Source organism: Lissotriton helveticus (genome assembly GCF_964261635.1).
Source record: "Lissotriton helveticus chromosome 1_1 unlocalized genomic scaffold, aLisHel1.1 SUPER_1_unloc_39, whole genome shotgun sequence".
Lineage (NCBI taxonomy): Eukaryota > Metazoa > Chordata > Amphibia > Caudata > Salamandridae > Lissotriton > Lissotriton helveticus.
The window spans coordinates 988,503-1,013,961 of NW_027611680.1; the positions used below are offsets into that span (position 1 = coordinate 988,503).

The window sequence follows — 25,459 nt, forward strand, 5'->3', positions numbered from 1 at the left end:
GGGCAGTCTTTAACCCGTTGACTGTGGCGCGAATTTCACCGCTGTGCGGGCATATTAATGAGTGGGTGCAGTTCGGACAGCCCCTAGTCATCCTCCACACATGCCCACTGTGACGTTAGGGGGCCGTCCGACGCACGCAACGGGTTAAAGTTGGCCATATGGCCAGAGTTGCCACACCTGAAGCACTTCCTCTGAAAATTCTTTGTGTTAAAGGGCTTTGAAGTGGTGCTCAATTTGGGTTTAACAAATCTATCCACCACCACCTTGACATTAATGTTCTCCTTTTTATCACCTGAACTGTCTTTGCGTATAATATCAACACACACTTTTGAATGCCCTTGACTTTTGGATATGGTCAGCACTTCTTAAGGCAATGGTGTGTCTTTTTGCCACAGGGCATGTCTCGTTTTGTCGAGGGCGCATCCTAACATGAACTAATCTCTTAGGCGATCCTCTAAAGCGGTACCAAAATTGCATGTGGAAGCCAATGTGCGCAAGGTAGTTATGTACTGTTCGACCGACTCATCCTGCCTTTGCATCCTTCTCCCGAAGTTATAACTTACAAGGACAGTACTCACTTTGGGGAGGTGGTGCAAGTCCAACTTTTTGAAACAGATCTCGTATTCATTAAGAGAGTCGGAGTCACTATCAGAGAGTTCAGGAAGGTACTCAAAGAATTCTTGTCCCTCAGAGCCCAAGCAATGCATTAACAATGAGGCTTTCCTCTCTGCACTTAAGGAAATGCCACAGACACGAGCATAATGTTTGGAAACCTTCTTCCACGAGAGAGGAGGAACTTCTGGAGATGTCAACAAGAAGGGAGGGGTAGTGACATTTTGCATGATGTACGAGCTATGTTTTGACCTAGTTACTACTTAAGGGTGATTTTCAGTGATCTGCGTACAGTGCACAATATCCACAAACCTTATAAGCTGTGCGCATCAGGGGAACTGCGTGAAACTTCAGCAATTAAAATTTAGGCCTATGCGCACAATGCCAGAAACTGTATTTGCTGTGCGCATCAGTAGAACGATCAGCCCGATTACTGATGGCACATATTTATTCAGGGAGGAGTCACTTTAGTTTGGTGCTCAATTCCATGTGTAGATGTGAGTCTGGTGGTGCCTGATAACTGAAAGGCACACATTTGTTTACATACAATTTCATATATGTCTGATTTATTATTCCTATTACAGTGCCTTCTACCTTGAGAAGGCCCGTCCTAGACCAGTGTGAGGACAAAACCCATGCCGACAAATGAGCGACCTGAAGTGTAATACTGAGAAAAAGTAACCTGGAGGATTGCTGTAAATTAAAGTAAATGAAAAAATAATAATAAAGAACTGCATAACAACAGCTGTGTGACCTGGAAGCCGATTGTTTCTCAATATAGTCCTAGTTTGTGATTACCTTACAGTGCTCACATTATCATCCACGCTAGAAGAGATGGGAGCCTGGGGTGTCTGGTCACAGAAGCTCATTTACATACAAAGGGGGTGACAGCCTGTTCACAACGCACAGCACAACTTGTTTACGTAAAGTGCTAGTACACAGAACAGGTTACAGTCTTGTGTCTCTTTTTTTCATTTTCTTTAATATATCCTGCACCTTGCTCTGTTCTTCTCTTTCTCTCATTTCAATTCATAGCAAATTACTCAAATTCATTATTGCTTTATCAGCACGGCACAAGTCGGGGGGTAGCCACAGTTTGAAGCGGTCCCCCCACTATTATCTAGAAACGGGACTCAGTTCCACATAGCTCCTTAGCCTGCAACTGGTAATTGTTACTTCGTGCCCCAGCACTGCAGACACAGGCCTCTGAGTGTTTGTTTGTGTGAGTGGCGCAAGAGAGGAACAGAGAACTTGACACAATTAGTCCTTCTATTGCTTAATACATTGGCTGGATAAAGAATAACGTCAGGAAACAAGCGCAAATTAAAAGCACATTTTATTTATTCGCTGAAAACTGTTTAAAAATGTAATTTCCAAGTTCCACATATCTGTTTAAAAATATTTACACTTTCAGTCATTTCCGAGTTTAGTTACAAACTAATAGTGGGAAAAACACATGATGTATAAAAACTGAAACTAAAAACTTATTTTTACATTATTTTATGTTTCTTGTTTTTTGTTTTTAAAACAGGCCGTCAACCTTTCACGTGAAAATGATTATAAGGGCCTGACATCACTTCTTGTGATGTCACTACATGTGACGTCACTGTGCTTTGCATATGATAATAGGCTCCTTCACTATTTTCCTTATTTGTGCCATGTTTATTGGCATGACATGGGTCTATAGGTATTAAAAATAGATATATAAATTCACAGGGGTTCAGCCCATTTCTCTGGTGATGTCACACATTGACATGTATTTGGCTGCTTCTTCTATTATTAGGTGAGTACAAATAACTTGCCGTTCCCCCTCCTTCTATTTCTCTCTTTTTCTCCCCTTTTCTTTGTCTCTCTCGCTCCCTTTATCTCTCCCCCTCTCCATCTCCCACACACAACTGTTAGCTTTAGCTTCATGAATGTCACTGCCACTTCTGGAATTCATATGACAAATCATTTAGAACATTTGTGGACAAGGAACAATCAAGTGTGGAAGACGAGTTGCTGGGAGTGCAGCGGATTGTCCTGGCGCATTTATGCTTTTGATGTGGGATTTCGCTATTTCGCCACATTCTTCAAACAGAGTAGGCTGCTTACAATGGCTCAATTCTGGTAAAAAGTAGAGTTTGGCAAGTCACAAAATGAATAGGGAGAGCCAAGTCAGAGAGGAACCACGGGTCACACTTAGTTATAAGGCCCGAGGCACGAGCTGATCCATCAACCCATAACAGTCCGTAAAGGATGAAGCAAACATTACTTAAAAACAAGGTATATGCTCTTTTAAATCTAAAAATAGGTTATTTCTTGAACACAGGTAGTGTGGTCAGGTGCGATTGAATGTTTTTCTTTGGATCTCGTCTTCACCAAATAAAAATCAACAATGTTTATTTTCTTTTAATCCACATTGTGCTTGTCTCCCACTGTGTATCCTGGTACATCATGTCACTTTGCTATGTGTACGGAAGTGAACAATCACTGGAAACATACACTTTTATAATTCTGCAAATACTGTTATCTGTTTTTCTTCTTTACTGCTTGTCGGGTTTTCTATCATTTGCTATTTCAAAGTCTCACATAATTAGAATTGTATCTTTTTCCGTAATCCATTCCTCTCACAATAACTGCACTGTTCTGCTCTTGTCTATGTCCTCAGATGGGTCAATATTATTTTTGATGTTCTTAAGTTCATTCCAGAGTCCCTGCATCTCTAGGATTATTTCCACCTGAGTTAAATGAAGGAGTGTATTCACTGAGGGCTGTGTGGGATCGAAAATTGACAAAAGCCCTTCACACTTTCATTGCCCTTCTATGTTTTCCGCCTGTGTATTCGCTGATGACTTTGTAGCTCTGATATTCGACTAAAGCTCTTCCCACATTCATTGCACTTGAATGATTTTTCTCCTGTGTGAGTTCGCTGACGATACCTTAATGCTGAAGAGTCACGAAAACTACTGTCACATTCACTACAATGATAGGGTTTTTCCCCTGTGTGTGTTCGCTGATGACTTTGAAGGTATGATAAGTGACTAAAGCAATTTGCACATTCACTGCACTTGAATGATTTTTCCCCTGTGTGTGTTCGCTGATGACTTTGTAGGTCTGATAATCGACTAAAGCTCTTCACAAATTCACTGCAGTTGAGTGGCTTTTCCCCTGTGTGTGCTTGATTATGTCTTTGAAGGCTTGATAAGTGACTAAAGCACTTTGCACATTCACAGCACTTGAATGGTTTTTCCCCTGTGTGTGTTCGCTGATGACTTTGTAGGTTTGATAATCGACTAAAGCTCTTCCAACATTCATTGCACTTGAATGGTTTTTCTCCTGTGTGAGTTAGCTGATGACTTTGTAGGGATGATAATCGACTAAAGCTCTTCACACATTCACTGCATTTAAATGGCTTTTCCCCTGTGTGTGTTAGCTGATGTCTTTGAAAGATTGATAAATGACTAAAGCACTTTGCACATTCACAGAACTTGAATGGTTTTTCCCCTGTGTGTGTGTTCGCTGATGACTTTGTAGGTTTGATAATCGACTAAAGCTCTTCCAACATTCATTGCACTTGAATGGTTTTTCTCCTGTGTGAGTTCGCTGATGACTTTGTAGGGATGATAATCGACTAAAGCTCTTCACACATTCACTGCATTTAAATGGCTTTTCCCCTGTGTGTGTTAGCTGATGTCTTTGAAAGATTGATAAATGACTAAAGCACTTTGCACATTCACTGCACTTGAATTGTTTAGCCCCTGTGTGTGTTCGCTGATGAGTTTGAAGGTTTGATAACGGACTAAAGCACTTTGCACATTCACTGCACTTGAATGGCTTTTCCCCTGTGTGTGTTCGCTGATGTCGTTGAAAGCTTGAGGACCCACTAAAGCACTTTGCACATTCAGTGCACTTGAATGGTTTTTCCCCCGTGTGTGTTCGCTGATGAATTTTAAGGTGTGATAACTCACTAAAGCACTTTGCACATTCACAGCACTTGAATGGTTTTTCTCCTGTGTGTGTTCGCTGATGACTTTGTAGGTCTGATAATCAACTAAAGCTCTTCACAAATTCACTGCAGTTGAGTGGCTTTTCCCCTGTGTGTGCTTGATTATGTCTTTGAAGGCTTGATAAGTGACTAAAGCACTTTGCACATTCACAGCACATTCACTGCACTTGAATGATTTTTCCCCTGTGTGTGTTCGCTGATGACTTTGTAGGTCTGATAATCGACTAAAGCTCTTCACAAATTCACTACAGTTGAGTGGCTTTTCCCCTGTGTGTGCTTGATTATGTCTTTGAAGGCTTGATAAGTGACTAAAGCACTTTGCACATTCACAGCACTTGAATGGTTTTTCCCCTGTGTGTGTTCGCTGATGACTTTGTAGGTTTGATAATCGACTAAAGCTCTTCCAACATTCATTGCACTTGAATGGTTTTTCTCCTGTGTGAGTTAGCTGATGACTTTGTAGGGATGATAATCGACTAAAGCTCTTCACACATTCACTGCATTTAAATGGCTTTTCCCCTGTGTGTGTTAGCTGATGTCTTTGAAAGATTGATAAATGACTAAAGCACTTTGCACATTCACAGAACTTGAATGGTTTTTCCCCTGTGTGCGTGTTCGCTGATGACTTTGTAGGTTTGATAATCGACTAAAGCTCTTCCAACATTCATTGCACTTGAATGGTTTTTCTCCTGTGTGAGTTCGCTGATGACTTTGTAGGGATGATAATCGACTAAAGCTCTTCACACATTCACTGCATTTAAATGGCTTTTCCCCTGTGTGTGTTAGCTGATGTCTTTGAAAGATTGATAAATGACTAAAGCACTTTGCACATTCACTGCACTTGAATTGTTTAGCCCATGTGTGTGTTCGCTGATGAGTTTGAAGGTTTGATAACTGACTAAAGCACTTTGCACATTCACTGCACTTGAATGGCTTTTCCCCTGTGGGTGTTCGCTGATGTCGTTGAAAGCTTGAGGACCCACTAAAGCACTTTGCACATTCAGTGCACTTGAATGGTTTTTCCCCCGTGTGTGTTCGCTGATGAATTTTAAGGTGTGATAACTCACTAAAGCACTTTGCACATTCACAGCACTTGAATGGTTTTTCTCCTGTGTGTGTTCGCTGATGACTTTTTAGCTTTGATATTCGACTAAAGCTCTTTACACATTCACTGCATTTAAATGGCTTTTCCCCCGTGTGTGTTCGCTGATGACTTTGAAGGTTTGATAACTGACTAAAGCACTTTGCACATTCACTGCACTTGAATGGTTTTTCTCCTGTGTGTGTTCGCTGATGACTTTTTAGCTTTGATAATAGACTAAAGCTCTTCACACATTCACTGCATTTAAATTGCTTTTCCACCATGTGTGTTTGCTGATGACTTTGAAGGCTTGATAACCGACTAAAGCACTTTGCACATTCACTGCACTTGAATGGTTTATCCCCCGTGTGTGTTCGCTGATGGCTTTGAAGGTTTGCTAAGTGACTAAAGCAATTTGCACATTCACTGCACTTGAATGGCTTTTCCCCTGTGTGTGTTCGCTGATGTCTTTGAAAGCTTGAGAACCCACTAAAGCACTTTGCACATTCAGTGCACTTGAATGGTTTTTCCCCCGTGTGTGTTCGCTGATGAATTTTAAGGTTTGATAACTGACTAAAGCACTTTGCACATTCACAGCACTTGAATGTTTTTTCTCCTGTGTGTGTTCTGTGGAAAAGTAAATTTTGCCATGTCATATGTGCCTACGTGTTCCCCATCTTATGTTATATGTGCATGATCGATATGCATGTATTCCCCTCTGATCGATTAAAGACGCAATTACAGTTGTGTCCATCTCTAGTATGCCAGTTTCCAGTTTTCGTGAATATAACGAATATCAGGCCTATGTAAAGCTACGTTGCCACGTTTTACAGTGTGCACGTTAATTCATTGAATTGTCCCCGTTTCTAGGCCTCAAAAGGGCCCGGACTCAGATTCAGCTCCTGTTTCCTGAACTCTCCGAGGAGCGATACAGCCCCCACCTGTATCCCTGACCCTTCACTTACTTTCATGCCTCGCAGTGCCCGGCTAGGCCTGGCTCTGCCTCCCAGTCTGCCAAGAGTATGTTATGTTTCTAGTTATCAGTCCAGCCCTCCTTCTCTGCATTCCTAAGCTACTGAATCGCATCAATAGTTTCCGTCATGGTCTAGCCTTTATGTCTCCATGTAAGAGAAATACTGTATTCATATTCATAGAATATTCCTCGCACATGCAATACATTTAGAATAATGCATGCACCAGTCTTAGTGTCTGTTAGCCTTTACCCTGATAACTTTTGGATTCTATCAACATGTACTATAAACACCAGATACTAGATATGCCTAGGTACATGTCGCTCTGACCCTCCAGACTTTCGTCTCCTCTTCTAGTACAGAAGTCATAGCCCCCAGTTCTCCCTGGTAACACGTCATTGCCAGTTTACGCGCACCACTAGGTTAGAGGTCCCAGCTGCTCAGGTAGCCCCCTCCATGTTTCCGCCCCGTTTATGACATATTCTGTTACGTTTGCATCACATGTCTATGTATACGCCCTGTACACGCCTTCTTGTTACATCATGTTGCCCTTATCTTTCGCGACTGCTACAAACTCCGCCTACTGCTACGCCTACTGTATTGAATGCAATGTAATTGTTTTTAGTATATATATTAATGCACTGTTATTAAAAGCCAGCCAATTCCCAGATCCTGCCCCCGGCAGCTGCCATCCTATTCCCATGCAGGCTGTCCTGTTCCTGTCCTTTTATGCCTGATTAAAGCCTGTATACTTCAGCTACCTCGAATCTTGACTCTTATTTATTGAGCTATCTGTTATTAGAGTATCCTGAAAAATAGAACCGGTAATTAATTATTTATTTACCACATAATGGCGCCCGAATAGGGACTTGCCCTTTCCCCACGCGCCGGAGAAGCCACGCAGGCCCCCTGATCCCCTGCAGCCGTGACGGAACCATACCGGCCACGTGCAGATATTTCTGCTTCAAGTATCCCTCAGGCCCACGGAGGAGACGGAGGTTGCGGTCCAGCGTCCAGACGAGGCGGTGGAGGAACGCGGCGAGTCCCGACCAGAGCCCAAGCCGAGAGTCCAAGGTCCGAGGTATCCGGAGGCCCACCTGTAACTGAAGTCCGAAGTTCGTCCGTCCGTCGTCGTAGCAGTCCAGTCCAGTCCGAGGCCTTCCGTTCTTGCTGCCCGGTGAGTACCATTGCTGGGGTAGTATCTAGACAGGGTCAATTAATTTGTCTCTGGTCCGTGGGTTTGGGTACACAGATCCAACACGAAGTGTCCACCTAGGTGGATGCGGGTCCTGAAGTGTCTCTTTATGAGACCGGTAAGTTTCATACTGTTTTAGCAGTGCATCTAGTAAGTTCTGTTCTGTTCTCAAGAAATTCATGTGTTTCTGTTTTCAGTATTCCAGGTAGTATTCTGTCCGAACTGTTATTTTAAATGTTATTTCATGTGTTTTCAATGTTGTGGTATGAGTGATTTGTTTTCAAGTTATTATTGTGTTTATCGTGTATTGTATTTGTGTCCAGATTCCAGTCTAAGTCATGCCTCTGTTCTCGAAGTTACGTCAGTTAAAAACCAGAAAAGGTCTGCTCGAAGAAGCAGTTCCTGTCCCGCCTAGGGACAGTCCAGGTCATTTTATGTATCATAAGCATGGCATAAGTGCCATATTATATCTAGACTTATGGGTCGAGTATACTAAAGATCTAGAAGAGAAATATAGATGGCCTGTATCAGGTACATGGGATGCCGAGTGCATCATGCGAGTAGAAGAAGCATTATGGAAAAAGAAATCCAGACAGTCCCAGAAAGATGCCATCGAGTTATGGCGCAAAGAATCTCATAAAAGAACCGAAAAAGAAATCAGAAAGTCAGAATTAAGTAGAGAATCCTCAGAAAGAGCCCAAGAAAGGGAATTAATCGAAGTAGGTGAACGAGTTAAAGCCGAACAGTCAGACAGACAGAGAAATGCCCTTATTAAGGGTATGTATCCTCTTCTTGCCGAGGGCTTGCTAAAAGCAACCCCGGAAGCACCATGTAATTTTCCGCCGACATTGGTTCCGATTAAGCTACGTCACAAACCGACCGCAGCTGATATTTTTCTCTCGTCCTATTTGGACGACACAGTCCCAGAATATGGAAATCCTGTTCCGCCAGCTCCTGTAAATAATGTAATTCCTGTTCCTCCAGCCACCGGGGCACCTGTTACAGCACCTGTTACGGTACCCCCGGTCCAGCCCGTAGTACAAGTTCCCGCTACATCGGTCACTCTGCCAGCACGAAGAGTATCAGTCGACGATTCTAGTATAGGGGCCGCGGGGGGAGGTCTTCCTGGTACCCCGCCGCCACACAAACGTGTAACGTTAGTCAAGTTACATGAACGTGCGTTACAGCGTACGCCCAAATATCAGTCCGTTGCAGATATCAGACGAGCTCTCACCGAATGCCGTTATGATCCAGTCCCAGGCGATGATAATATGGTTATATATTCATTGCGTGTAAGACGGGTGACCGAGTATTTGGACACCCTACCGAATATGAAAGAAGATCTAGACAGAATATATCGTTTCATCCGTACAGGAGACGATCCAGAAAGTATTGGCGAAATCATGTCTCTAAGGAAAGCTGAGACCCAGTTCATGCTATTAAAATTTCTAATCAATTGTTTAGTAAGGGAACAAGATTGTCCGACTAAAGATCCGATCGAAATGAGAATTCTGACAAAGTGGAGTGATCATATAGCCGAGGGAAGACACAAGACACTCAGTAGTATAGAGAGTATGTACAAGAAAATTCGTAAGGAAATAATAAAGTTACACGAGAAACGAGAAGCATTACAAGCAACCGAGAAAGAAAATGACTCTTCTACTGAAGAGGTAGACAGCGAGAATCCTTCCAGAATAGCGTATGTAGGTAAAACTAGACTTTCCGACCGACATTCACGTCTAGATTACAAGACAACAGTTCCTTCTCTAGTACCAGAACAGTGTTCCCTCGAGCAAGTATTCCAAGCTACCGATAAAATTCTGAAATCACGAATAGGTTATAGTGAGCTTAGTACTATGCATGAACAAGAACTAGCCCGATCAGCAGTCCGATGGACTACTGATTCTACCACTTTTCCAGACGAAATAGTGGCACAAATGTTTCTGAAACTGCCCCCAGCCGAGCAGCGACAGGTGGGTATGTATATGATCCAGCACCTCATTACACTGTATGAGGGACAACATTCTGATCCAGGTCCGTTACATGATGTTCTGAACGAGTTACTCCAATATAGATGGAGAGGTTTAGGTACCGATTTAATTAGTGTCATTCTAGAACAGCGCCACAAATATAGAACGTTCCTGAATCCGCATTTTGTTCACGTCTCACCTCCAGAAAGTAAACCATTTTACATAGATAGACAGCATCCGTTACGAGAAGTACACCCAGTTAGGACAACGGGTGGTGAAATGCAACGAGTATTTGTTTACACCCCTATCACAAAGATGGAACTCTTAGAGATGAAGAAATTAATTCCTTGTCACGACAAAGATCCAGCAGGGTTCCATCGAGAATTAAAAGACATGCTCCGTATGGGAGAATACACGTATCCAGATGTCATTAAAATGCTAAAGGTCCTGTTGCCCGCAGGGGTATATGAAAAACTCAAGGAAAAAGAATGGGAGGTGGGAGAGAAAAAGATTGATTGGACAGCTCTAGAAGCTGAAGATAAAATACGAGTACCAGGTACCGGTCTTGGGGACAAATGTAAAGAATTGCCCGAGTTATTGATACAAGTTTTGCCAAGGTTACTAGCCACGAAAAAGGAAGACTGGGATGCCATCTCAGCTTGTAAACAGAAACAGGATGAAGACACTAGTGATTTTTATTCTAGATTTGAAAAATGTTTTATTATTAACAGTGGTCTGAAGACGAGTAGCGAGTCATACCCTCATCTTTTTGTTACTAAACTAGTCGAGAATTCAAGTCCACAAGTTAAAAATCGAGTTTTGAAAGTCGAAAGTACCTGGCAAGCTAATACCCCGTCACAAATGCTCCAGATGCTCCAGTATCACCAGAATAGAATCAGGGAAGAGCAAGATCACGAAAGGAGACGTATGAAAGACACGAAAATGAAAGTATTAGTTGCACAATCTGTTCCACAAGACAGTCAGAAGAGGGGTCCGAATCAAGCCAGTCATCCTGCAGCTCCCGTTAAAGGGACATGCAATTATTGTAAACAGCCAGGTCATTTTATAAACGAGTGTGCAGTTCTGAAACACAACATAGCTACTGGTAAGACTAAAGAAAGACCACGTCCGCCTAGACCAGAACAAGTCTCACAGACTTCTCAGTCACCGCAGAATGCACAACAGACAGTTCCAGCACCGCAGCCTATCGCTGCAACACAGCATGTTACACAGCAAATGTACCAGTATGCTCAGACAGAGTATCCAGAGTATCAACAGTATTCATGAAACAGCCTAGAGAGGGAGGTAGGCTTGCCTCTCATCGAGATACCTGTAGATCAAGAGGGTCCCTATGTGCACAGTCAAGTATTAGGGAAAGACAGAAAGTTTTTGATTGATACAGGGGCAAGTAGGACTACTATCAGTCATGACGAGGTTCCAGGGGCTCCGCTCTCAGGCTCTAGAAATGTTTCCCTTGGATTTTCAGGAAAGCCTATTGTTAATGAAATTTCAAAACCAGTTTCCCTAGAAGTTGGTCCATTGTCCCGAACTACTGATTTGTTACTTACGAAATCATGTCCAGAAAATTTGTTAGGCATTAAAACATTGAAAGAAATAGGTGCAGTAATTTGCTGCTCTCCAGAAGGAGTCCGTTTGTTTCTCAGAGACTTTAAAGGTCACTATGTATTACGTGATTTTGATCCAAGATTACTGAATGTTCCACAGCATTTATGGGCGCAAGGTCCAACTGATGTAGGATGTATGCAAATCACACCCCACCGTGTGACTCTGAAACCAGGTATAGTTTTGCCACGAATCAGACAGTACAGATTGCCACCTGAGGCTGTAGCAGCCTTATCCAAAATTATTGACGAGCTCATTGTTCAAGGAGTGGTTGTAGAAACTGACTCCAATGTATGTAATTCTCCTATCATTCCAGTCATGAAACGTACTGATCCAAATGCACCTCCAGTATATCGATTAGTGATTGACCTTCGAGAACTTAATAGATGTATCATACCCCAGTATCCAGTAGTCCCAGATATTTCATCCCTATTGACAGCCATTGATTCTGAAGCTACATTTTTCACTGTCATCGACCTCAAGAATGCATTTTTCAGTGTCCCCATTCATCCAGACAGCCAGTACCTTTTCGGTTTTTGTTTAAATGGAAGGAGCTATAAATTCACACGAGCTCCTCAAGGTTTCACAGAAAGTCCTAGTATTTACAGTCAAGCACTTAAAAGACAACTAGACAATATCCACATGCCAACTGACACTGCCCTGCTCCAGTATGTCGATGATCTACTGATCACAGCCCGTTCTGAACGTGACTGCGAACGAGCGTCACTTACAGTTCTGTATTTTCTGGCCGAGATGGGGCACAAGGTGTCCCCTTCAAAGCTCCAGTTCTGTGTCCAGCAAGTGATCTACTTAGGCCACTTACTGTCCAAGTGGGGTAGGCAGTTGACACCAGACCGTATCCAGTTGATAGCGAGTCTTCCACAGCCCAAGACACAGAAGGAGGTACGTGCTTTTATTGGCCTCGCTTCTTACTGCAGACAATGGATTCCTCAGTATGCATTTCTAGCCAAGCCACTGATACAGTTAACGACACAGGAGGCAGCCGTATCGACTGTCCTCCCTTGGACATCTGAACATACACTTAGTTTTAATGAATTAAAGAAAGCCTTATGCCAAGCACCTGTTCTAGCTACACCGAACTACAGTAAGCCTTTTACACTTTTTGTCACAGAACGTGATGGTACTGCATTATCTGTTCTCACACGAGATCAAGCAGGACAGTACAAGCCTTGTGCTTATTTTTCGAGCACATTAGATCCAGTAGCCCAGGCTTTGCCTGCGTGCCTCAAGTCAGTTGCAGCCACAGCTCTAGCTATCAGACAAAGTGATTCCATAGTATTAGGACACTCCTTGACAGTACAAGTTCCACACTCCGTGGAAGTTCTTTTAAACCGAACACAGACACAGCACTTGACCATTGCACGTTTAACAGGTTATGAACTGACACTGTTCCAGCCACACATAGAAATCAGACGCTGCAACGTTCTAAATCCTGCTACCCTGTTACCATCAGTTACTTCAAATCCTGCCACACATGACTGTGTGGAAGTCATTAATACTATGACTAAGCCAAGACAAGATCTGACAGACATTGCATTACCTAACCCCGACCTGACACTTTATGTGGACGGTTCATGTATGAGAACTAGTACAGGAGAACTAGCAGCCGCGTACGCAGTGACTACTGACACTGAAGTTATAGAAACACACCGTATTGACATCCTGTCTGCTCAAGCAGCAGAGCTAGTTGCTCTGACCCAAGCCTGCATACGTGCCAAGAACCTGAAAGTAAACATATATACAGATTCACGTTACGCATTCGGAGTTGTACACAACTTCGGAGTACTCTGGCAGGAGAGAGGTTTCATGACTTCTCATGGAACCAAGATTCAGCATGGTCTCCTCATTCAAGCTCTGTTAGATGCAATACATTTACCGACAGCTATCGCTATCATGAAGTGCAAGGCACATACGAAAGTTACTGACATCATTTCCCAAGGTAACGATCTAGCAGATCGAACAGCCAAGCTTACAGCTCAGACACCAGACATTCCAGTTAACAAGACACAGACATCCACTCCAGAACAGACTACCTGTATGACAGTTAAGGACCCTACACAAGATGTCATAGACATACAGTTACATGCTACTCCTGAAGAAATCAAGAAATGGTCCGAACAAGGAGGGGTCCAGACAGATCAGGGATGGGTGACGAAGGGAAAAGCCACATGGTTTCTCCCCGACTCCATGGTTCAAGTCATTATCAATACCGCACATAGTCCAGCACACCTAGGAGAAAAAGCCATGTTAGACAGTATACAGAACCTCTGGTTCAACAAGCATTTACGAGCTGCAGCCAAGCAGAAAGTCCTTACCTGTATGATATGTTGCCAGTTCAATCCAGGTAAAAGTGTCCCGGTGGAACAAGGTGGATTCCAACCTCCTGACCACCCTTTTGAAGTCCTCCAGATGGATTATATTCAGATGGAGCGATGTCGAGGTTTCAAGTATGTCCTTGTAGTTGTATGTGCTTTGTCCAGGTGGACAGAAGCATATCCAGTTCCAGATTACACAGCAGCGACCACTGCCAAGCAGTTGGTTCGTGAATTTTTTCCCCGTTATGGACTCCCTAGGGTCGTGTATTCTGATAACGGCCAGCCATTCTCATCCGAGTTAATGAAACATGTTTCCCTTCTGTTAGGGTACCAGTGGAAGTTCCATTGTGTGCGCCATCCTGAAGCAGCCGGTCTCGTAGAGAGACATAACCAGACATTAAAAATCCGCATTGCCAAAGTTTGTAAAGAGAAAGGTGTAGACTGGCTAGTTGCCCTGCCAGTTGCCCTATTTTATATGCGCATGGTTGCACATTCCAGATCAGGTCTGTCCCCGTATGAGGTCGTATTTGGCCGCCCCCCAAACATGTGGGGTACACCTAGACCCCGAAGTATTACAGATGTTTCCAGTAATATGCTGACAGATTACCTAGCTTCCTTGATGTCTGCCCTACACTCTTGTCGTTCACAGGTTGCCGCCGCATTTCCAGACAATACCGAGGTGAAACCGCATGAAATCGTTCCAGGAAACCTTGTACTTGTCCGGAACTTTGATCGTTCAAGTCCGCTGGAGCCCCGCTGGAGGGAGCCACGCCTAGTCTTACTTACCACGAGGACGGCGGCCAAGCTAGAAGGAAGAAAAGGATGGGTCCATCTGTCCCATATCAAGAAATTCCATGGACTTCGTGAAAAATCTTTTGCAAAGGACTGTTCCATTTCTAAGGACTGCCTAAAAACAGACTCTGAACTCAAGCCTTCCCTGTTAGAGGAAACTCCGCAACAGGAGTATAAGTTAAAGCTCCGGTCTAGTAAAATAAGTCAGCCAGTTTAATTGTCTAAGTCCCTCTCGGGTGAAACGGTTAGACAGGTCCCTGACATGTATGAGATAGACCCCCATAGTGAGAGAGTTAGTCAAAACTCTATACGATGTATCGTCATTCTAAGTTTCCTATTGTTTCTAAGTTTGATGGTTACCTGCACAAGTTATGCATTACATTTATGTTTTCCAATTTCGCATATAAATAAGTTTGCTAATGCTACAGTAGAGCACACATTTAGTGATCTGCCTCCTCACGAGCTATCCTATCGTCTTGCTATGCGTAATAATACATTCATCCGAATGTTACACTATTCCCACCAGACCAGCAATGCCACTAATTGTCGGGTGTGTGGTCGACTCCCCCCTTTCCAGACACCGAAGGGAGTTCTGCCACTCTTTCCTTATCCGTTTTCACATAATGGTTTGTGTGGAGCATGGTCCACGTTAACGTCATCCTCCAATGATATGTCCCTTCTGAATAGAACATGTTTTCCAGACAAGCAAGGTCTCTCCCATAGAACAGGGTTAGATCTAGAAAATGAAGTTTATAATTTAGGTAATTATTCTTCGAATTTTATGGTCCTAAATGTTCAGTCTGATACTACTCCAGATTTGCCTGCTATTTCAGTACTACCAGTCAAAGGCGAATTATGTGTCAGAAAGAATGGTTCCGCACATGTAGGACATAGTGATTGTACTACTACTGTCGAGTATAGTGACAGTGGGAAATCTATTTTCAAAGCCTCACGTCATTCTTATTTTGTTTGTGGTCAGACCGCATATGTTCGTCTGCCCCTCGATTGGGATGGAACATGTTACATTGCCTTCCTACTGCCACCAGTTTTTCTAGCCCCATCTGATTATCATAGAAACACACATCTAGTACAGGTCAGACATAGAAGGGAGATTGAGTCCCCGATTGTCGATCAAACTGAAACTACTCTAGAACAATATCAAGATTTCAATAAAGGTTTCTTCTTCTTTATAGGACCTATCCAGAATAGTAAGTTAATACGTAGACTAACCAGAACCCTTGAAGCAGTAGTGAATGAGACTACTTCTGCTCTAGGTAACTTAACCGAAGAGCAATCTGCTATGAGATTTGTCGTGCTCCAAAATCGTCTCGTTCTTGATGTCATACTGGCCGATAGAGGAGGAGCATGTAGAGTCATCGGATCTAGTTGCTGCATTTTCATTCCTAATAACGCGCCGTCTGTTTATTCAGCTATAACCAGACTTCATAAAATTGCCCATCAGTTACACCAGAATCCAGGCACCTGGACATGGTCCGGTTGGCTCTGGAGTATCATATCTGCCTGGGGATGGAAAGTATTGTCATTCCTAGGTATTGCAGTAATGATCATATTCAGTTGCTGCCTCTGTATACAATGTGGCCCTGCGATTTGCGGCATGTGTGCTACCTCTTGTATTCCTAGTCCTAAGTCCCATTCCAAGACAATTCGAGACGAGCAAATGATGCTATATGAAATGATAGATGGTATCATGAATATTGATGTTTCCTGATGGAAACGTAGGGCACAAGGAGGGAATGTGGAAAAGTAAATTTTGCCATGTCATATGTGCCTACGTGTTCCCCATCTTATGTTATATGTGCATGATCGATATGCATGTATTCCCCTCTGATCGATTAAAGACGCAATTACAGTTGTGTCCATCTCTAGTATGCCAGTTTCCAGTTTTCGTGAATATAACGAATATCAGGCCTATGTAAAGCTACGTTGCCACGTTTTACAGTGTGCACGTTAATTCATTGAATTGTCCCCGTTTCTAGGCCTCAAAAGGGCCCGGACTCAGATTCAGCTCCTGTTTCCTGAACTCTCCGAGGAGCGATACAGCCCCCACCTGTATCCCTGACCCTTCACTTACTTTCATGCCTCGCAGTGCCCGGCTAGGCCTGGCTCTGCCTCCCAGTCTGCCAAGAGTATGTTATGTTTCTAGTTATCAGTCCAGCCCTCCTTCTCTGCATTCCTAAGCTACTGAATCGCATCAATAGTTTCCGTCATGGTCTAGCCTTTATGTCTCCATGTAAGAGAAATACTGTATTCATATTCATAGAATATTCCTCGCACATGCAATACATTTAGAATAATGCATGCACCAGTCTTAGTGTCTGTTAGCCTTTACCCTGATAACTTTTGGATTCTATCAACATGTACTATAAACACCAGATACTAGATATGCCTAGGTACATGTCGCTCTGACCCTCCAGACTTTCGTCTCCTCTTCTAGTACAGAAGTCATAGCCCCCAGTTCTCCCTGGTAACACGTCATTGCCAGTTTACGCGCACCACTAGGTTAGAGGTCCCAGCTGCTCAGGTAGCCCCCTCCATGTTTCCGCCCCGTTTATGACATATTCTGTTACGTTTGCATCACATGTCTATGTATACGCCCTGTACACGCCTTCTTGTTACATCATGTTGCCCTTATCTTTCGCGACTGCTACAAACTCCGCCTACTGCTACGCCTACTGTATTGAATGCAATGTAATTGTTTTTAGTATATATATTAATGCACTGTTATTAAAAGCCAGCCAATTCCCAGATCCTGCCCCCGGCAGCTGCCATCCTATTCCCATGCAGGCTGTCCTGTTCCTGTCCTTTTATGCCTGATTAAAGCCTGTATACTTCAGCTACCTCGAATCTTGACTCTTATTTATTGAGCTATCTGTTATTAGAGTATCCTGAAAAATAGAACCGGTAATTAATTATTTATTTACCACAGTTCGCTGATGACTTTGTAGCTTTGATATTCGACTAAAGCTCTTAACGCGTTCACTGCATTTAAATGGCTTTTCCCCCGTGTGTGTTCGCTGATGACTTCGTAGGTTTGATAACTGACTAAAGCACTTTGCACATTCACTGCACTTGAATGGTTTTTCTCCTGTGTGTGTTCGCTGATGACTTTTTAGCTTTGATAATAGACTAAAGCTCTTCCCACATTCACTGCACTTGAATGGTTTTTCCACCATGTGTGTTCGCTGATGGCTTTGAAGGCTTGATAAGTGACTAAAGCAATTTGCACATTCAGTGCACTTGAATGGTTTTTCCCCCGTGTGTGTTCGCTGATGACTTTGAAGGTGTGATATCTGACTAAAGCAATTTGCACATTCACTGCACTTGAATGGTTTTTCTCCTGTGTGTGTTCGCTGATGACTTTTTAGCTTTGATAATAGACTAAAGCTCTTCACACATTCACTGCATTTAAATGGCTTTTCCCCCATGTGTGTTCGCTGATGACTTTGAAGGTATGATAACTGACTAAAGCACTTTGCACATTCAGTGCACTTGAATGGTTTTTCCCCCGTGTGTGTTCGCTGATGACTTTGAAGGTGTGATATCTGACTAAAGCAATTTGCACATTCACTGCACTTGAATGGTTTTTCTCCTGTGTTTGTTCGCTGATGACTTTTTAGCTTTGATAATAGACTAAAGCTCTTTGCACATTCACTGCACTTGAATGGTTTTTCTCTTGTGTACGTGTGCTGATGAAGCTTGAGTAGTGATGACAAACTAAAGCTCTTGCTGCATGTGTATGATTCTTCTTTCTTGGTTAGTGTCTGTGGGTCGGGTATATATTTGTCTACATCCCATGACTGTATTTCCTGATGGGCCGACATGGCTGATAAAGCACTTGTGTTTTTCTCACACACTTTATATGTGTGCAGTATTTTGCACGTTTGATTTCTGTTTTAACAATAAAATGCAATAGCCACCAAATATTTGCCACACTCCTAATATGTAGAAGGTGTCTTTGTAGGCGATTGTGCCTTTAGATTGGATTATGACTATACACGCTTGCGGGTAAAGATGTATCTTCCTTTTGGCTGGTGCAAATTGGGACAGTCTGTTGTACTGTAGACAGACAAACTCCTCTTTCCTTTACCCGTCAATTGTCTGGCTCCGCTCTGTTGTGCAAAACTCTGGTTACTGTGGTTTAGCCAGAAAGAGTTTACAATTCTCCTCGAGCACGGAATGATGGCTTGTCATCATTTTAGAAAACAGAGCAGTGTGGTAGTCACATCCTACTGATACCATGATCAAATCTGGTGTTGGACACTTGTTTATACAGGAGGCGGTTTGTTATTGTTGTTGCCTTAATTTTCCTAACGTCATTTCTTTATCTTGTGGCGCTGAGGTGCACAGCTCATGCTCTTACAATCCCTGAAATGCCCTTGATGCTTCAGCCGGGATCTGTCAGTTTGTGTGCAGGTTCCTCTGTCGCCGACTGCGCTGATGTTTTCCTGAATACTGTAGCTCAATATTTCTGCTATTATTGAAGATTTACCGCATTCGCTTCATTATTGATGGTCAATTCATACATTCAAGGCTTGTTTTCTGTTGGATGTAAAGATATTTAAAATTACTAAATTGAAACAAAATGGAATGAGAATTCACAATGTTTAACTGGTTGTAAAAGACATTTCGGGGGTGATTTACCAAATCTCCACGCAATGCAGTGCAGCCCTCCCCCCACGAGGCTGCGCTGTGTGACAGGGAGGGAGCAGGAGAGCACCATATTTTCAAAGATATGGCTCTCTCCTTCCCTTTCCCTTGCGCTGGCACTGATTACAGCGGCCCTGCGCCATGCACACATCTTAGCACCAGAGCGCTAGGGTGTGTGTGTGTGAGTCCAGCATAGGTTTTGTACAGGAAGGACACCCTTCCTGTACAAAATACTATGCCTAGACATGAGGGAATTGTAAAGAAGTCCAAGGGTAGATTATAGGTGAATTAAGTGTTTATTATAATAAGGATCCCATCCATAGGATAAGCAGTCACCAGCAGTACAGTCCAAGATCAACTGTCTAGATACTCTAAACATAACAAGCACAGAATCTGTACAGAGCATTCCATTGCATGTGCCTACCTAGCAACAGACTGCATAGCCAGGATGCCACACATCTCCTTCCTTATAACAAATAAGATTAAACAGAAAACATTATTTTACAAAGTCATTAAAACGAGTAGGTATACGTGTAATTCTTGAAGACTTCCTCGCGATGACAGGACCAACCACAGCCCGATGAGATGAAGTAGCTGTTGAAGGTTTCTTTGAGATGAGAGGACCACTCACGGGGTGATGAGATGGTATACCTGTAGGTGAAGAACTTGACACAGGAGATTTGGAATTGTCAACAAAGTCTTTCCTGATCACTACAACCCTGTTCAAGTTCCAAATGCGATGATCAGATGTTTTGACAGCATTGCCTAAAACCTTGATGACTTGAATAGGCTTCAAAAATGAAGCAGATAACATCTTGTTCTTTTTACACTGATTTTTTATAAGAACCCAATCACCCACATGTACCACCGTGTTTTTCACAGAATTCCTTAAATCATGAATCCTTTTCCTATCTTGTAGTTTTCTCTCCTGAGCTGCTTTCCACTCCTCAGTATCAGTTGAACCTTTCAGATGCAAATCATTAACCCAAGGCGGGGTAACCAAAGAGTTGGGACGCCTACATCTGAAAAGTTCAAAGGGTGTTTTTCCCGTAGTGGCATGTGGTAATAACCTGTAAAGCTTAACCTTTTCAAAAATATCTGATTTCCAATCTGGATCTGCAGATTTAGACATTCTAATTGTCTCCTTGAGCACACGGTTAAATCTCTCCACGGTGCCATTCGTCTCTGGGTGGTACAGAGAAGATTTTTTATGCTTAACACCATGTTTAGACAAGAATAATTCCATCTCCTTAGAGACAAGTTGACTTCCATTGTCCGTCAAAATGATGCTGGGAATACCTTCCCTAGCAAAAAGTTTCTCCAAAAAGAGTATCACATGCTTGGATTCTATGCCACGAGTGATGGCAATCTCAGGCCACCTAGAAAAGAAATCTACTAAAACTAGAACATACCATTCAGACCCTGCAGAGTATATAGGCCCAAGGATGTCCAGGCCAACTTCTTCCCACAGGTTGTTTGGAAGTGTTCTAATAATCATGGGCTGGATTCTGGGTTTTGCTACCTTCTCACTCAAAGCACACTCCATGCAATCCCTAACTTTCCTTTCGATTTCTAAATCCATGCTGGGCCACCAGTATGACATCCTCAGATTCTCCTTTGTCTTTGAAATGCCCATATGTCCACAATGAGCCAATGAAATGAGCTCACTTCTAATAGAAGCCGGAGGAACCAACTTAGTACCTCTTACAAGTAAACCGTCATATTCAGATAATTGAACCTTAACATGCCAAAATTTCTCCAATATGTCACCATCTTTTGGCTTAACCTTCCATCCAATCTTGATCAATCTCAAAATTTCCATTAGGGCCAAATCTTCTCGTGAAGCCTCTAACCATTTACACTTATCAATGACACCCTCACCAACTGAACAAACCATTTCATCTTCACCTTCCAAATCATCCTCCAGATCTAAATCTTCTTGAGAGACAAGATGAGATAAGGCATCAGCTACTTTATTTTCAACACCTGGTAAATATCTAACTTCAAAGTTATAATCTTGTAAACCTACAACCCATCTTGTGATTCTACTGGAAACAGCATCTATCCCTTTGGTTTTTAAGATTTCGCATAATGGTTTGTGGTCAGTCCTCACTTCAAAAGTACTTCCCCACAAAAAGTTTTTTAATTTCTTTACTGCCCAAAAAACCGCTAGCGCTTCACGCTCTACTACAGAATATCTTAGCTCTGGACCTCTCAAACTCCTTGACAAAAACAAAATGACTACTTCACTCCCTTCGATCTTCTGCGTTAAGACTGCCCCTAATCCTTTTAGACTTGCATCTGTTATTAGAACAGATTTCCTCTCAGGGTCAAAACTATTCAATTTGGGAGCATTGTTCAACTTTTCTTTAAGCGCAATGAATTATTTTTCACATTCATCACTCCATACAAAGTCAGATCCCTTTTTTAATAACGATCTCATGCTAACACACAGTGAAGCAAAACCACATATAAATTTGTTATAGTACTCCGCCATACCTAGAAAGCTAATCAATTCCTCCTTGTTTTTAGGGGAAGACATCTTCATCATAGTGTTAATTAGACCAGCTTTTGGTGAAATACCACCCTCTGAGATTGTGTGCCCTAAATAATCTATGGAGTCTTTCTTGAATTTACACTTTTCCAATTTTACTGTTAGACCAGCTTCACACAAACGTTGCAAAACATCAATCAGTCTCAGATCGTGCTCTTTATCACAACTTCCAAAGATCAGGATGTCATCTTGATACACTCTCACACCTTCCAAACCCTTCAAGACACCCTCCAAAGCTCTTTGAAAAACTGAGGCAGCTGATACTAGCCCAAAAGGAAGCCTCACAAAGCGAAAAGTGCCAAATGGTGTTACAAATGCAGTTAGATCTTTTGAGTCTTCATCGAGCCTTATCTGGTGGTAGGCGGATCTTAAATCCACCGTACTAAAGACCTTTGCCCCTTTTAATAACATTAACATGTCTGCAATTTTGGGTAAAGGGTAGTGATCTACCACCACATTTTTGTTTAATTCTCTAAGGTCTATGCACAAACGAAGAGAGCCATCCGATTTCTTGGCGGCCACAATTGGAGCGACCCATTGGGTTGCTTCAACTTCTTCTATGATGCCCTCCTTAACCAATTTCTCCAATTCCATTTTAACTTGATCCCTAACAGTAACGGGAACAGTACGTACTTTACAACAAACAGGTATGGCGTCCTTCTTCAACTTAATGTGATGATCATAGTTCTTCAAACAACCCAACTTTTCAGTAAAGACAGTGGGAAAATTCTTTTTTAATTTATCTGAAAAGGACTCATCACAATTCTGGTTTATGTTGATTGAATCAGTGTTAACAAAGGGAAAATCCTTTAAGATGATGGGGGGAGAGGAATTCGGATCTAGCATTACTCCTAAATCTTTTTGAACAAACCAACTCAAGATATTGTCCCCCTTTTGTGAAATATAGATTTTCGAGTTGGTAAGTCTCTCTTTATAATTAATGTTTCCTAAGAAGTATCCTAAAATCTCTATAGGTTTCCTACCATATGCAAGTGGTTTTATATCTGGACGAAACATTTTAATTTTACCTTGTAAATACCTGAGATAAAATTCTTTTGCAACAATGGTGATCTTGGCACCTGAATCAAATAATACTTTTACTGGATGACCATTGACCAAAATCTCATCAATAGGACAATTCTTTGGTTGTGGACCAAAAACTACTTGAACCAAAACTTGACCACAATCAACATTCTCATCATTTTCATAATAATCATTTGTGTCATCAAAATCATAATAAATTTCATTAACTTTGCCTTTGTACTCCCTCCCTTTGCAAACAATAGTAAAATGTCCCTTTCTTTTGCACTTGCTACAGGTAGCTTTCCATCCAGGGCATTGTCTATCGTTTGCAAAATGTCCCATTTTGCCACATCTATAACATTTCACTTGTGTAAAATCAAACTTTTTGTCTGGTCTAGTATTGAGAGTTTTGTTGGCAGTTACATCCCTCATATTACTTTTCTGGCCGGCATTTTCCCTAGTTGTATTCGGAGTCTTGACAAGATTAACAGTGCTACTGTTCTTACTTTCACCATTCTTCTTTATGACTTCTACACATTTAATAGAATGTTCAATCCTTTTGGCTATGGTGATCACATCATCTAAATCAGGTTCATCTTTTTGCCATAGTTCCTCTCTAACACGTTCAATGCTACAACCTAGCATGAACTGATCCCTTATTCTTTCGTCAGTAGAGGCAGCAAACTTGCAAGATGAAGCTAATTTTCTTAGCGCAGTTATATAATTCTCTATGCTTTCCTCCTCAAGTTGTAATCTGCGACCAAAATGATACCTTTCTAAGATAGTAGAAACTTTCGGAAGGTAATGTTTATCTAACATAGCTATGCAAATTTCATATTCGTTAAGATTCCTATCTTGTATCTCTGGGAGATGATCGAATACTTCCTGGCCCTCTGTGCCTAAACAGTGTAATAACAAAGCTGTTTTCCTTTCTGCGCTTAAGTTGGCCCCACAAACTTTTGCATATCTTTCAAACACTTTGCACCACTTTTTCCACCTAATCGGAGGATCTCCTGGATTTTGCAAAAAGAAGGGTGGAGCGGTGACATTCTGCATTATGTGTACATAAACAATGATATAGAAATTATATAAGAAAAGGAATGTAAGCAGGTTAAATTAGTATCAAGGAATGTTTTCTTAGACTATAAACAATGAATTACTATAGCAGTTTTTTTTTTAAAAACCTGAAAGTAAAATGCAGGATTATGAATATATTTTGGAAGAAGGTTACCACATTCGAAGAATAATTTTTCCTTCCCTTCCTTCTTCTTTTTTTTTTTAAATCACAGTCTCAGTGTCTAATAAAATATCCAGCTCAATACCTGTTGTTGTGTAAATTCCCTTGAAGGAACAACAGTTGAAGCGCTTTTAAATTCTTTGAAAACGAATTAAAGGAAAAATTTGACGAATCTGCAATTCCCTAAATGAGCAAAAGTTGCCTATAACGAATCTGTGTACTGGAAGACGAAGTCGCTGTGTTGCTGTGGAAACCGCGTCATGACGCTCCTTGTCGGCGAGCGTGTAATGGCGCTCTTTGTTGCTGCAGTGGAGTGAGCGAACGTTGCGCTCGAGAAGAAAAATGCGGTGAGTCTTTTTAAAAGATGCAGCAGCGGCTGCCGATGTTGGGCTGGGGCTTTTATCCAAGGACGCTGGGAGGCTTAAGTGTGCCTCAGAAATGCGTCGCAATGTGCTGGCAGATTGAAGTGCGCTGTGGAAATGCGCTGCGTTTAAATTGTGCTGGCAGATCAAAGTGCGCTGTAGAAACGCGCTGCGTTTAAAGTGTGCTGGCAGATTGAAGTCCATACGCTGCGCTTACAATGTGCCGGTTGAAGTCAGAAAACATTGTCCATAAAGACGCACTGATGAAACACGCGCCCCAACAGATCAAAGTAAACCAGGGGAAACAGCGTCTTCTTTAAATCTTTAAACAGCGCTGTGTAGACTGCCAAACATGAAATGAAGTAAAATGCCTTTGAAAATACCCAAACAGCCCAGAGCAGCTTTAAGCTTTCCAGTTAAATGGAACAAAAAAAAACACAGTACCTTTTTTTTTTTTAAGTTTCAAAATGAGGTGAAGGAGATATCCTTGTATCCTTGTTGAGATCCTTTCTTCAATTCTTCATAAATCCCGTCCCGTCGCCAAATGTAAAGAAGTCCAAGGGTAGATTATAGGTGAATTAAGTGTTTATTATAATAAGGATCCCATCCATAGGATAAGCAGTCACCAGCAGTACAGTCCAAGATCAACTGTCTAGATACTCTAAACATAACAAGCACAGAATCTGTACAGAGCATTCCATTGCATGTGCCTACCTAGCAACAGACTGCATAGCCAGGATGCCACAGGAATCCTTTTCCAACTTTGTATGCGTGTTGCACAGTGCAGCACGCATGCAAAGTCAGAAAAGGAAGGAGAAATGAAAGCATTTCTCCTTCCAAACGCCTAGTTTAAAAGGGCGCAGTTTTCTCACGCTAAACCCTATCTACTGTATTTAGTAAATTGGGTTTAGCATGAGAAATAATGGGTGGTTGCACGGGAACGCCCATGCCCCACCATTGGCAGGCCCCCATGGTGCAAGGTAATGCGAAGCAGTGCTATGCGATGCTTCACATTACTTTTACGTTATTTGCTGGAAAGAAAATTAG

General features: G+C 42.2%; 1 protein-coding gene across 1 annotated transcript; it reads right to left on the bottom strand.

Moving 5' to 3' along the window:
- Nucleotides 1-1,998: 1,998 nt before the first annotated feature.
- LOC144805999 (uncharacterized) lies at nucleotides 1,999-22,636 on the bottom strand. Its single transcript, XM_078672458.1, is given in 7 exon segments — nucleotides 1,999-4,084; nucleotides 4,162-4,752; nucleotides 4,755-5,148; nucleotides 5,259-6,262; nucleotides 17,511-18,245; nucleotides 20,945-21,174; nucleotides 21,736-22,636. Coding segments are annotated over 7 exon segments (4,524 nt in total). The 3' UTR covers nucleotides 1,999-3,415.
- Nucleotides 22,637-25,459: the final 2,823 nt, after the last annotated feature.